Genomic DNA, 13,278 nt, shown 5'->3' with positions numbered 1-13,278 from the left:
TTCCTGCCTCCCGGTGCTGCTGCAGCGTTCCTCCCTCCAGGGCTGCAGGGGTTGCTCAGCTGTTGCCGTGGCAACGGCGTCTGCACCAAAAACTCCCGCATTTCCCCCAATTCCGGGTGGGGTCGGTGCTCCCTGGACGCGGTGATGCTGGAGGGGATGGCGAGTGTGGCTCGGGTCTGGGATCCCTTCCTGGCAAAGGGACTGGATGCTCCTTTGGGGTGGATTCAGGGGATTCCTGAACGCAGGAATTCCTGAATCCAGGAATCCCCCCAATGCCCCCAGTGATGCAAACAATGCTGGGGGGGCTCGGAGAGAAGGAGTTCCCCTTCTTCCCAAATTAAATCCCATGAAACTGTGTTAAAAAATAAAGGGAAATCCCCCCACAAACACAGCCCTCAGCAGCAGACCTTCCATAAAAACCCCAGAACGGGGAGATGGGCCATAAATCTGAGAGCAGCCACCTCCATCCCTGACAAAACCAACAGGTTTATGTGTCAGCTTGGCTATTTCCCCTAAAATTTACAGCTGACAACGTGCCTGAACACAGCAGGGATAATTTAAACCCAGCTCCAACCTGCCTGGCTCTGAGCAAAGGGAGAGGGGAACACGTTTTGTCCTTTTTTTTTTTCCCCCCTCTTAATTTTAAATTTCATTCCAATTCGGAATAAAGGCAGTGATTTATGGGAGAGGGAAAACACAGCTTTATTTTAGGGCCGTGACAGCCAAGTGAAAAAGAGCTGTCATAAAGGGTGGTAACACGTTCCACAGGAGCAGGGTTTGTTCTATTCCAGAGTAATTTCTCCCAGGAAATGAGACCCAGCCTTGGGTTTGGGGTGGGGGGTTAAATCCAGGGAAGCAGCAGAGGGAATGGGATAGGTTTGGGATGTGCTGGGTGAGGACCAGTCCTGCCACAGCTCCCAGTGGGCTGCACCAACATCCCTGGAGCACACAGCACAATTGGGAACTAGGGGAGGGAGAGGGAGGTGGTTGGGAACAGGATTTGGGAGGTGGGGATTGAGTGTGTGGGCTGGGGATTCTGGGCTGAAGGTTGGGGTCCCAGAGTTTGGGATAAAGGGCCTGGAAAGGGGTTGGGGCTCCAAGGCTGGGGATGGGGGTTCTGGGATGGGGGTTTGTGCTCCAGCTCCAAAACCTGCTATTCCTCTTTACCACAAGTCTTGACTGACCCTAAAATCCCCACAACTGCCTTAATTCCAGATTTCATGGGATGGTGGTGGCTCTGCATCCCACTCACCCCTGGGCTCTGAGGTGCTGAACCCAGCTGCATCCCAATTTCATTGATTTCTGCCCCAAAAGGGGCAGCAGATCCCGGCACCAGCAGCCCTGGAGCTGCAGCTCCCAGCCAGCCCTTTCCTTGGATGCTAATTCCAGTTTGTGCACGTTCCCCTGGAGCTGCCCCTGGTCATTAACCTCCTGCTGCCGTTAATCAAGAGGACTCTGTTAATTAACAGCTAAGGATGTCTCCAGCTGAGCAGTGCAGGGGTGGGATTGGGGTCACCTGGATACATCCAAGGATCCTTGATTTAATGTATTGGAGCTTCCCAACGCTCTGGGGGAGTGCAGCCCCCTCCCCTCCACCAACAAAATATCCAGCTCTGCAAAAAACCCAAGGAATGCTGACAGGATCCATCCTCAGCACCCTGGGAGATCCCAGAGCTGCAGCTCCTGCAGTATTTTGGGACTATCAGAGGAACTGGGGCAATACTGAGCTGCATTTCTTTGCCACTCTGCCAAAAAGGGAAGAAAAACTTGGCTGAGGAGGCTGAAGTTTTCTGAGGAATGTTATTTTTTTCCCCCTGCTTCTATTTTATAGACATATAAAAATGTGATTTTTTTTAATGCTGCCTGGGTGAGCTGTTTGCTGCCTGTCTCAGTGGGTGACACGGGAACAGAAATCACTGATATTCTTCGGGGAGCTTAATTCAAAGCTAACAGGGTCCAGCAGGAAAAAACTCAGTGGATTTTTCCCTTTTCCTCCCAAACCCTGGCAGGATGAGGAGAATCAGGATCAGGAGGAGGAACAGAGCAGCAGCACTGGTGTCTGGATGGATGGTGGGGTGGAGCACTTGGATCATCCATGGGAGACCTCCCAAAGCCCACCCAAGAGGCTCAGATCCCACCTCAGTCACACAAGCCCCATCCCTCTGCTCCTGAGCTCTTTCCACAATTCCAGATTGGACACCAGGGCTCAGGAATACACACAGGGAAGTGACTGCTCAGGGAAAAACCCTGGGATCCTTCCCACTCCACACTTGGAGGTATTTGCCTGGAAAACAGAGGTTTTATTAAATAAGCAAACAGCTACAAAGATGCACTCAAATATTTGGGAAACTTGGGATTGCCAAGCTGCCATTACAGGGATGATTTAACCCCCCAGGGTAAGTACCAAGGCACTGATGTTTGGAGTAATAGCAGATGGGCTTGGAAAAAACAGACCCCAGAATTAGGGAGGAGCATCCTGAAAATCCATTATGAACATCCCAGCACCAACCTGAGGAGGTGTGGGATTGTGGGATGGCATCCAGTTCTTGAGGCTTCATCCCACTGCTCCCACATCCAGGCCTTCTCCAAACCCTGAGCCCAAAAAGCCCCAGAGGCTGCTGGCTCTGGGTCCATCCCATTCCCACTGCTCCCTAAACAGATCCTCTGCAAGTTCTGTGTGTCCCTGTATGTCCATCTGTCCCGTCCATCCCATCTGTCTTATCCCACTCCTAGTGGGATCCTGGCAACATTCCAGCAATATTAATTAAATACTGGGGAAAATGAGCAAGAGGAGCCTCCTCCCACCACCAGAGAGGCCCTGCTGCCTCCTCAGGCAATGCATCTTCCATGGGTATGGAGCCAGCATGGATTTGGGGGGAAAAATCTCTGTGGATCAGGGCTGGGAGTAGCCCTGGGCTTGGCCATGGGATGTGGTGTGGTGCAGGGACATAGCAGTGCTCCCTAGGGAGTGGGTGCACCCCAACCCCAGGAGACACAGGGACAATCCAGGTGCTGAGTGTCCCATCACACAGAGGAGGGGATGAGATGGAGGTGGGGCAGCACCGGGGCGGAGAGAATGCCGGATAATCCTTCTGAAATCCTGAAATCTTGAAATCTTGAAATCCTGGCATCCTGAAATCCCTCTCCTGCCACAGGATTTCAGGATCTGCTGCCTGGAAATAGCTCCCTGCCTTTTCCTGGGAGATGTCTCTCCATTTTATTTTCCGTTTGCTGAAATCCAAGGAAAGCTATAAATAAATATTTCAGCTTCTGTGGGCACCTCGGAGCAGATTCTCAGCTGCCAAAATCTGCACAAAGCTTCCCAAGGGACCTCCTGAAATGTCCCCAGGGCCACTGGGGACTGCTTAATTCCAGCTCCAGGGATTCCTCGCTGTCCTGGGAGTGACACATAAATGAGGGGGACACCAGGGCTGTGGTGAAGGAGCTCTAATGGAGAAGGATCTCCCAAATTAACTGGGTGTGAAACTGGACTGAGGTGGTGGCTCAGCCCATCCTTTGCTGCAGAGTCTCCCAGGAGATTCCCAGAGCATCCCAAGATGTGCATGAGGGGACAGCAGGTTCTCCCCAGAAGCTCATTCCCAGCTCATGGGCCTGTTCCTGGTCCCAAACACCCACCTTTCCTGCAGGATGTACCGTGTGGAATGTGCCCATCAAAAGGAGGGTTAAAAACACATTTCAAATTGACCTTTCCCTCTTTCTTCTCCCAGTTTTCCATGCTGGTGGCCCTGTGCATGAGCCCAATCCCCACACTGGAAGGTGGCCCTGGATCTGGGTCACTTAGAAGACATTTGAGGTGGGATAATCCAAACCCTCCTAAGGACACTTCCCAAAAAAGTCACTTTGTTCTGGTACCAAAATACCTCAGGAATTTCCCATGAGGAGTCACAGACATGGGACAGAGGAGTGTCACCAATCTGGCCATGGCACAGGAGGTGCCTTCCTTATATCTTGCCCCCCACCACGGTGCCTCTGGAAACACCAGGAAAGCCCTTCCCGGGTCAGGCAATGCACAGTTTGGATGGGAATGCCCAAAAATATTTTCTTAGTTTGGCGCAAGGATTTTTGCAATCCCACACAGGATCAAGGGTGGTTGTGTCTTCTCCACACCTTGGGGGTCTCCATCTCCTGCCAGCCCCCAGGCAGCAACACCAGTCAAAAATGGGCTGTAGGACAGTGCAGGACAATGTTTGACCACCCCAGGGCTGGTCACCATCACAGTGCCAACACCAGGGGATTCTGTCCCTCCCGCGGGCTGAGTTTAGACAACTGTTGTCTCTTTCTCAGTCATGGAGGAGACCTTGGAGAAGCTCCTGTGCACGATGCTGGAGTGTCCTGTCTCCTCGCTGAGGGCGTTAACCAGCCTGGAAAGGAGAGTCACCTTGAACTTCTTGAAGTCCTGGCCCATGAAGACGTAGAGGACGGGGTTCATGCAGCTGTTGGAGGCTGCCAGAGCCGTGGTGAGCGGGATGAAGATCTCGAACACAGACCAGGGCACAGCGTCGGGCACCGTCTCCAGCAGGTTCAGCAGGTGGTAGGGACTCCAGCAGAGGAAGAAGGTGACAATGATGGTGACAATGATCTTGAAGGGCTTCTTGGACTTGGCCAGGCGGTTGCGGCGCAGGTTGAAGACGATGGCGACGTAGCAGAAGGTGATGATGGTGATGGGGAGGATGTACCCGGCCAGGAACCTGGTGATGTTCACGGTGCGGTGCCTCACCAGAGCCAGCCCTTCGTAGGATTTATTCCTGGAGAGGGAGAAGTTGCTGAAACAAATCACGGAGCTTCGGGTCTGCGCCGTGTCCCGGAAGACGAGCGAGGGGCAGCTCATGACGATGCCCAGGGTCCAGATGACCACACAAACGCCGTAGGCCAGGTTGGTGGAGCGGTGGTTCTGCGACCACACCGGGAACACCACAGACACGTAGCGGTCGAAGCTGATGGTGGTGAGCAGCAGGACGCTGGTGTACATGTTGAGGATGAGGAGGAAGGAGTTGAGCTTGCACATGACTGTGCCGAAGATCCAGTGGTAGCTCATGGCCGTGTAGGCGATGTTGATGGGCAGGAAGATGTTGAAGAGGAAGTCGGCCACGGCCAGGTTGAGAAACCAGACGGCGTTCACCGACTTCTTCATCTTCAGGGTGATGATGGCGATGACGAGGCCGTTGCCCAGGATGCCCAGCACGCAGGACACGCTGTAGATGATGACGGACAGGATCCTGGTGATGTCCTTGGGGTCGTGGGCCGGGTCTGCCCACACGCTGCCCGTGTCCTCGTAGGTGTAGTCGGGGTAGTCGCTGTAGTTGTTGTTGAGGCCGTCCAGGTAATCGGACAGGTTGGGAAGAGCCATGGTCTGTGGGAATGGCAGCTGATCCGTGTGGTCCCGGGGAGCTGGGATGCTGGGGTCTGCAGCCAGGGATCTTCCCCTGCTGAGCAAACACTTGGTGTTAATTGCGGCGAGGAGAGCGGGAGGGACAACGGCCCCCAACACTTGTGGGAATTGGGGACAGGGAGAGAAGGGACAAGCACAGGAATGGGGGATCCCATGAGAACCCCACTTGTCCCGAACAAGATGCTCCCGCAGCTCCTCCCTGATTTCCTCCCCCATCCGTGAGACATCAGGACGTGATTCAGTCCCTCAGCTCCACCAGGATGTGGCTGCAGCCTCATCCTGCAGAAATCGTTGAATGCCTCCTACTTCCAGGGGGAAAACCGGGATAATGCTCATTAACAGCTCATCAACAGCTCTGACTTTCCAATCTGAAACATAGTATGGCTCCTTTTTTTTTTTTTTCTTTTTTTTGCACTGAGGTGGACTGAAAACCCAGAGGGAAGCTCCCCACACCCCCCACTGACACCAGGCACCCTCTCACCTCTCTCCTCTCTGTCGGGATGGGGGACAGGTGACACTTCAGTGTCCCAGGGCACAGCGGCAGCTCCCTCCACACCGGCCTAAGGCATGAGCTGTAACATTAAAGCCAGGATCAAAGAAAGGCCACTCACCCCCGGATGTGGGGTTAAGGGAGGAAACCCAGACAGAGTGTGGCAACAATTAACCCTGTGCAGCCTCCCTCGGGGGACTGGGCTGGCCTGGGGACCCTCCTCGCCTCCAGTCTGGGGAAGGTGGGGTCCTGCCATGATCCCAGCAGCTTTTGGGGTAATCCAGGACAGAAATCCCAGCTTGTACTCTCTGACCAAGCCCCCAACACGAGCAGCATCCTCAGGTGCACACAAAGAACCAACCGACCACGGGTTACTAATAATTAAATAATAATTAACTCAAGGTATAAATGAGATGCACATTATCTGCATGATCTATTTTATATCCTCCATTCTCACAGGGTTGTTTTCCTGATTCAATTGATGCCCTGTATGTTTAAACATGTTAACTGTGGTAAACCAGCAGCATCACCTGCCAGTGTCAGACTCCAGAGCCTGGATTGAGGGGGTTCAACCTCTCCCCTGTGAGCATCCAGGATACAAATCCAGAGTTAAACCCCCCCCATGGTCTGACTGAGGAGCACAGAGCATCCCACCCAGACGTGTCCTCACAGGAGGGACGTGGGGACGCTGAAGGACCCTCCCTGTTCCCGAGGAATTTCACCCCAAAGGTCCCTGAGCGTCACCCTCCCGCCAGCCCTGCTTTGAAATTCCCATGGTGTTTGTGTTGGAAGCTATTGTTTCTCCCTGGGCTTTTCCTGCTGTTCCTTCCTGCCATTGCTGCTGCAGAGTCCCCAGCCAGGGGTGAAATCCCTCCCTGTCACCTCCCCCTGGCCCAGCTCCTGGGCATGATAAGCAGCCAGAACAAATGAGGGTTGAATGCAAAGTTTGGGAATCAGCTGGGGAGAGGCCTTGTCCCAGGAAAACCTTGATGGCCACAGGGATGAATTAAAGTCAATGATCTGGTGGAAGGAACAGAATCAGCAGAACTGACTCTCCCAGAGATGTTAATGCTGATTAATGAGGCGTTGCTTTATGGAACAAGGATGTCAGGTCATCCCCTTCCCAAAGGCAGAGCCCCAGAAAGGTGGGGGAGCCCAGAACCCCATGTCCATCCCATCCCACCCCATTGCCTCATATCCCATCCCACTTCATTGCCTCCCATGGCACCACACCCCATTGCATCATATCCCATCCCATCCCATCCCACCCCATCCCATCACCCAGAGAACCCCAAAGCTCCCTGGACTTGTTCCACAGCCACCTTTTCCACTCTGGTGTCATCCATGGGGCAAGTGAGACACTCCCACCCCTCACTCCTACCCCACATTCAGCCCCTGCTCCAGAGGGACAGGAGAAATTCCCACTCCTCTTCCCACTGCGTCCACTTCCAGGTTTTCAATGTAAAATCCTCCCTTCAGTATTATTTTTAATTGCTGGGCCTGATGACTTTCAGCTCGTTCCAAAGCTCCTTTTATTGGGTTATTTATCTGAATTCTCTGTTAATTTTGCTCTGCCGGGTTGGGCAGGGATTGGTCTCTGTTCCCAGCAGGGTGAGGATGGCAGACAGCAACGGGAACACCAGGACTCTGCTTCCCTGTGGGATTTGGCAGAGGATGGGTTTGTTTCCAGGGCTCATGAGGAGCAATCCCAAACTCCACAGGAGCAGCAGGCAGCTGCCAATCCCACCATGAACATTCCAGATGGGCACCAGGAGCCCAGACCTGCTGGAAAATCATCCAGCAAACTCCCACCTGCCTCTCCAAAATTCTCCCAAAAATTGAGAATATCAGAGGCAGCTGCATGAAACCTCCTCATTTCTCACAGCAAAAAAAAACTCCAAAGTCTGGGAGGAAAGAAAAAAAAACCAAACAAAACACATAATACTAAGAGTGTTTCATTGCTCCTCTCCGGGCTGAAAATTCCCTGCTCAAGCCAAAACCACTGTTCTCCCTTCAATCTATTCATCTTTGTCCTCCTATCTCAACAAAACGGAGCAGAGGATTTACCCAAAATAGCCTTTTCTCCGTCATTCCCGCAGCTGTGTTTGTCTTGGTACCCAGGGAAGGCCGGGTGGGATTCCCGACGGGCGGCTCGAGCACCGGCAGCATCCCGGCACATACCGGGGGAGGATGAGGTCAGGGATGTTGTTCTTGGGAAGGCAACAGGAAACCGAGAGAACAGCAGAAAATGTTCAAATCCAGCTTTTCTGGGCGAAAAAACTCTGCCCTGGCCAAGGCAGACGGGCGGGGGACGGATGTGAGCGGGGAAAGGCGGCGGGATCGGCGTCCCGGGGACACGGGGAGGGCAGGGAATGCTCGGGCAGCCGATCCCAGCGGGCAGGGCGGTGCCAGAGCCCTGCTCCAGGAGTTTATAGGGATGGGCAGGTTGCCAGCACTGCCTCCTGCCCGCCGGCCAGGCTTTTAGTGGGACAGGTTGAGGAGAACTGATAGAACCTAATCAAATCAAATCAAATCAAATTAAATTAAATCAAACCAGCAGAGCAGCTTTTGAGTACATCAGATCCTGCCTGGGCTGTCAAAGTGCATCACGCTTTGAGCCACATCATGAAATGAATCCGGGCTGGGACCTGCCAGGGCTGGCTCTGCAGCTCTGGGGACACTGGGGCAGCCCTTGGGTCGGTGCTTGTCCCCTCTGGAAAATGCTCGTCCCCGGCACGGGACAAACAAATCCCCCCGGAGCAGCCGGGTCCGTGCCCGCCCTGCTGCCGCCTCCTCCCCGGCAGCTGTTCTGCCTTTCCTTCCTTGGAGCGCTTCCCTCTCCTCTTCCCATTGAGGTTTCCGAGCTCCCAGCGCACCCCAAACCCCAAACCCGCTTCCTCTGGGCGTGGGAGGCGCGGGCAGCTCCGGCGCAGCTTCCCGGGAGAGGGGAATTGCCGGCAGATGTTCGGAGCTCAGCTGTGGGAAGGGCTGGGGGTAAAACGGGATCTCCACGTCCCTCTGGAGCTGCTGGCACCGGCCCCCACCGAGCCCTGCCACAGTCCTGGGTGTCCCTGGAGGGCAGGGATGTCCCTGGGGACATGTGGCAGGTGCTGGTCCCAATTCCGTGGAGGGTCACAGCTCTGGCTGAGTCCCACCCTGCGGGCTGAATCCCAGCATCCTTGAGAATTCCACGGCATCCCATGGCCCAGGGAAGGCAGATGCAAACCCCATCCCAAGCTGGCAGCCGAGGCCACCCCATCAATCCCCACGTATTTCAGCCCAGGGTTACGCAGGAGGGACATCTCTGCAGGGATCCAGCTCCCAGGAATCTCAGGGAGCAAGGCCCCAAATGGCAAAGCAGCTCTGGGTACCCAGCTCCAATTCCCCTTTATTCTAGCAGGTGATTGCCATGGCAACAGATGCCACAGGAATGAGGCTGCCCAGCATCCCACTCCCCACCGGGACACCCGGGATGAAGCCCCCATTCCTCGGTGTAAATCAACCACCAGCCCATCAAGAGGGAGCTCAGACCTCCCAAACCCCGAGCTCCAGCCTGCCCAAAAGCTGCTCCTGGCTGTGATTCCAGCCCTGTCACCACCCCCTACCCCTCTGTCCCGCTCCAGCAGGCTGGGAAAGGCACAGGGATGTGGGAGGCCATGGGAGCAGCAGCAGCAGGCTGAGAATGAGCTCCTGCCAGCGAGGATCCAGGCTGGAAATTCTCCCAAACCTCCCCCAGCACCTGGAGACCCTCAGGGCAAAGGGAGGAGGCACGGCTATGGGGGAAACTGAGGCACAGAGGGAAGCTTAATCCCTACCTGCATCCACTCAGACACATCCCAGTTCTCCATCCCGGATCTGGGACCCCCCCAGCCGGCAGCCTCTGGCATCCCCAGCCTGTCCCTGCATCCCTGGGGCTGCACCACGCCCGTGTGAACGGCACAGGAAAAAGGGAATAGCTGGAATAGGCAGCCTTAAAAAAGCTGCTGTGCCCAGGGTGGGACAGAAAAACATGAGTCAGTGTTTATCTGGGCAGAGCCAGCCAGGCTGAGCAGGACGGGTCGGGATAGGATGGAATGGATCCCACAGATCCTCCTGGCCACAGTGTGGGGTAGCACTCATGGGGAAAGCGCCCCAATCCTGCCAGAAAAAGGGGTTTAACCTCAAAATTTGGGTTATGAAAGGCCCCTCCCAGGGTGAAACTCTGGCAGAGCAACCCGGCCTTCCCTGGCACCAAGTGTTGAAAGAGCCACACCGATCGTAAAATCCCGGCCTTTTGCTCCATCTGTTCTGCTCTTGGGAAGGTTTGAGGATTAAAGGAGAAAATTTTGGGCGTTTGCACCCACACAGGCAAAGATTTCCTTGAAAAGGGGCAGTTTGTACTTCTGAGCTGCTTGAAATGACTTGGCTTCAAAGATAATGAAAGTTCTGTCATCTCCTCTACTCTCTTCTAATAATCCAAGGTTTTCTCCTGGCACTTCTCAGGCAATAAAAAGACAATAAAACCTCCCTTTGTCAGAGCATCCTCCCTGCTACATCCCAGCAGTGCAGTGATGCTGTCCCCAACCACAGCTTGGGCTTGGTCAGGGGACAAAACCTTGGGGGCATCGCTCTGGATTCGGGGCATACAAAGGGAAAGGAACCCAAGGAAACAGAAATAGGGCTGCAGGAGGGATGTGACCCCTCAGGGGATGTGGCATGGCTGGGGACAGCAGGCTCAGCCCCCCCCCCGGGTGAGGAAGTCACCCTGGATCCATGGGAGCATCCTCCCAGCTGTGCTCTGTGTCCCCAGCTGAATGCTGATCAGCACAGCAAAGAAAAGCCACCCTGTTCTCCCTGTCCCCAGCCAGGGGACACTGCCACACTGTCAGGGCATCAACCCCCCCAAATTCACTGCCAGCTCCTCTCCCTTCTGTGCTGTTTTCCCACCCTGCAGGCTGCAAAGCCCAGCTTCCAAAAAAGATTGGGATTTTAGGGAAAATTGGGGGGTTTTGTGGTGAAGGGCAGTGGGATCCCAGAGATCCCAAACCCGCTGTGTAACAACAGGGCAGCAAAAAACCTCAACTGGTTGCAAATCTCCAGCAAACCCTTCTTCCCAAATCCCTATAAAAACACAAATTAACAAATACATAGAAACCCAGAGGTGTTTACCTGAGCTGGATAAATCCCCAAGGAATTTTCAGCATTTAGGGGCTGCATTAGCCATCTCTGCTTCTCCTACAGCCCCGTTAGGGCTGGCATGGGAATCACCCTGGGCTCGTGGTTTTGGCATCCAGCTGGAGCTGACACGGATATTGCCGAGCGTTCTCATCCCGAGGAGAAGCACATGGGATGGGAGGATGAGGAAAATAAATGCAGCCCGTGGAATAAACCAGCTGCTGGCCTCAGCAGAGCTGCAAGGGGAAGGGGGAAGCTCTGGGGGAGGATGTTGAATTTGCAGAGTTTGGCTGGACACAGAAGGGGATGTGGCAGCAGTGACATGTCCCGTCCACCACGGCTCCTCTGCTGCCCACAGTGGCTTGGGAATCTCTTGGGAGCCTTTGGGAAGGGTTTGGGTATCCCTCATTGAAAGCACAGCCAGAGGGTCCCCTCGGGCTCCTCCAGCCTGGCTGCCCCTCTTCCCTGCTCCCCAAGCACCCCAAATCCATGCCCTGCTCCTGAGAGGCTCCTGGCCTCACACACGCAGGAGAGGGGGAACCCAAAGCCATTCTTGGGGTGCAGGGAAGAAGAGAAGCTGCTCATCAGGTCCTGCCCATCCCACAGTGCATTCCCAGTGAGGAAATCAGCCTGGCTTGTTTGTACCCCCAAAGAGAGGGTCACCAGCCAAGAGCTGTCCCCAGCCATCCTGACCTCAGCCCTGTGACCGCCAGGAGCTGGAAATTGCCAGTGGCAGCTGGTGATCCTGCATGAGCTGAGCCTGGATGGACACAAATCCCTGTCCTGAGCCAGGACAGCTCATCCAGAGGGAGATGCAAAACACCTGGAGCAAAAGCAGCACCGTGCTGTGAGAGAGCTTCACCTTCCACCAGAGCCCCCACCTGCTCTCCGGCACCAAGATCCACGAGTTTTCCAGGGGACAAACCCCAGTTCCCTCAGAGCTGGAAAAGCACCACCCACGTGTCACCAGGGGACAGAGGGTGATGCCAGCAGGGAGCGGTGGCAGGTGAGAGGGAGCTCGAGGCCCCCATGTCCCCTGAGGTGGGGACATTGCCCCCGTCCCACGCGGAGCAGCTCCCGTGAGAGCCGAAAAAGAGGAATCGGAGGCACCGCCAGCTTTGCACAACTCCGTGTTGCAACATCCCCGAGCTGAATCAGGGCTGAAAAAATGCTGATGTGCCGGTTCGTGGGGCTGCTACGGGGAAAGGAGAAGCCCCAGAAGTGTGAACCGGGCAGGGATGTGCCAATCCCCCTGTGGAACCAGGCTGGGGACTCGTGACCGGCTCCCAGGGGTCCCTCTCTCCCAGGACCCCCGGCATGGGGTGGCAGCTCCGGGATATTCCACACTTGTGGCACCTGTGGCAGGTCCCCAGCAGGATGCAGAGGAGCTGCCCCAGGACAGTGGGAAATGCAGCCCAGGATTATAAAAACCATGAGAAACACGGAGCCGGCTGGGGAGTGGCACAGGCTGGATCTGCCCCATCGCTCTGCCGCCCCATCCTGTACCTTCTGCTCCCCCAGTGTCCCCCACCAAGTGACCTTTCCCGATACCTCGTGCGGTGCCAACGCTGTCCTGCTGCTCCGCGCTGGGCAGGACGAGCTCGGGCTGCCCTGGGTGCCAGCGGGATCCCATTCCCAGGCGGATCCCGGCGTGCCGGGACAGACCCAGGCACGGTGCCGCTCCCCGCCGGTTTTAAGGGAGCGGGGAGGGAGTTGCATCCATCACCAAGGTTTTCTTGGCAGCGCGATGCTCGGCGAGCAACAGCTGGGAGAGGGTGTGACGCCGGGAGCTGGGAACGCTGGCCTGGATCACAACCCAGCGTGAGGAAGCAACAAGCTGCTTCCCGAGGGGCCTCCTTTCCTGTGCCGCCCCCCGGGCCGGAGCGCACCGTCCCACGGAGGGATAACGGAGCCCAGAGCGCCCCGCGGGGATGCTGCTCCAGCCGGGAGCACAACGGGAGGCAGGTGGCTGCCAGCCCCCCTGGCTGTGCTGTCCCCACCCTGGGTCAACCGCTGTCCTCTGTTCCCCCCACCGCCCCCAACTCCTTCCAAGACGTTGAGTCACTTCCCTTCAGGCAAAATCTGGCTCCCAAACGCCGCTCCTGCTGCTCAGGGGCTGCTTTTTCCCGATGGATTTCATTACCACCAGGATGCTGCAGCTGCTTCCAGGCAGCCCCCCCAGCCCGCAGAGCCTCTGTGGTGGCAGCTCTGTCACCCCAGCCCC

The 13,278-nt window shown here is 55.8% G+C and overlaps 1 protein-coding gene across 7 annotated transcripts; it reads right to left on the bottom strand.

The window, feature by feature from the left end:
• Positions 1-659: 659 nt before the first annotated feature.
• On the bottom strand, positions 660-12,872 carry CMKLR1 (chemerin chemokine-like receptor 1). 7 transcript variants are annotated; one of them, XM_030232582.2, is made up of 4 exons: positions 12,606-12,872; positions 7,968-8,110; positions 5,892-5,982; positions 660-5,447 (listed from the first exon to the last, which is right to left on the bottom strand). In XM_030232582.2, the coding sequence occupies exon 4, from the start codon at positions 5,366-5,368 to the stop codon at positions 4,280-4,282; it is 1,089 nt and encodes a 362-aa protein (XP_030088442.1). In that variant the 5' UTR covers positions 5,369-5,447; positions 5,892-5,982; positions 7,968-8,110; positions 12,606-12,872; the 3' UTR covers positions 660-4,279. The 7 variants fall into 7 exon arrangements, with proteins under 7 accessions (XP_030088442.1, XP_018772217.1, XP_050836446.1 ...); XM_018916672.3 differs by lacking the exon at positions 12,606-12,872 and adding an exon at positions 9,716-10,062; XM_050980489.1 differs by lacking the exon at positions 12,606-12,872 and adding an exon at positions 9,716-10,062 and having other exon boundaries at positions 660-5,444.
• Positions 12,873-13,278: the final 406 nt, after the last annotated feature.

Source organism: Serinus canaria, chromosome 15, assembly GCF_022539315.1.
Source record: "Serinus canaria isolate serCan28SL12 chromosome 15, serCan2020, whole genome shotgun sequence".
In the NCBI taxonomy this organism is placed as follows: domain Eukaryota; kingdom Metazoa; phylum Chordata; class Aves; order Passeriformes; family Fringillidae; genus Serinus; species Serinus canaria.
This window is presented reverse-complemented; position numbering and strand designations above follow the sequence as displayed.

Bases quoted from the DNA above. Each gene is read 5' to 3' on its own strand.
- CMKLR1 (XM_030232582.2), bottom strand. From the start codon at position 5,368: ATGGCTCTTCCCAACCTGTCCGATTACCTGGACGGCCTCAACAACAAC.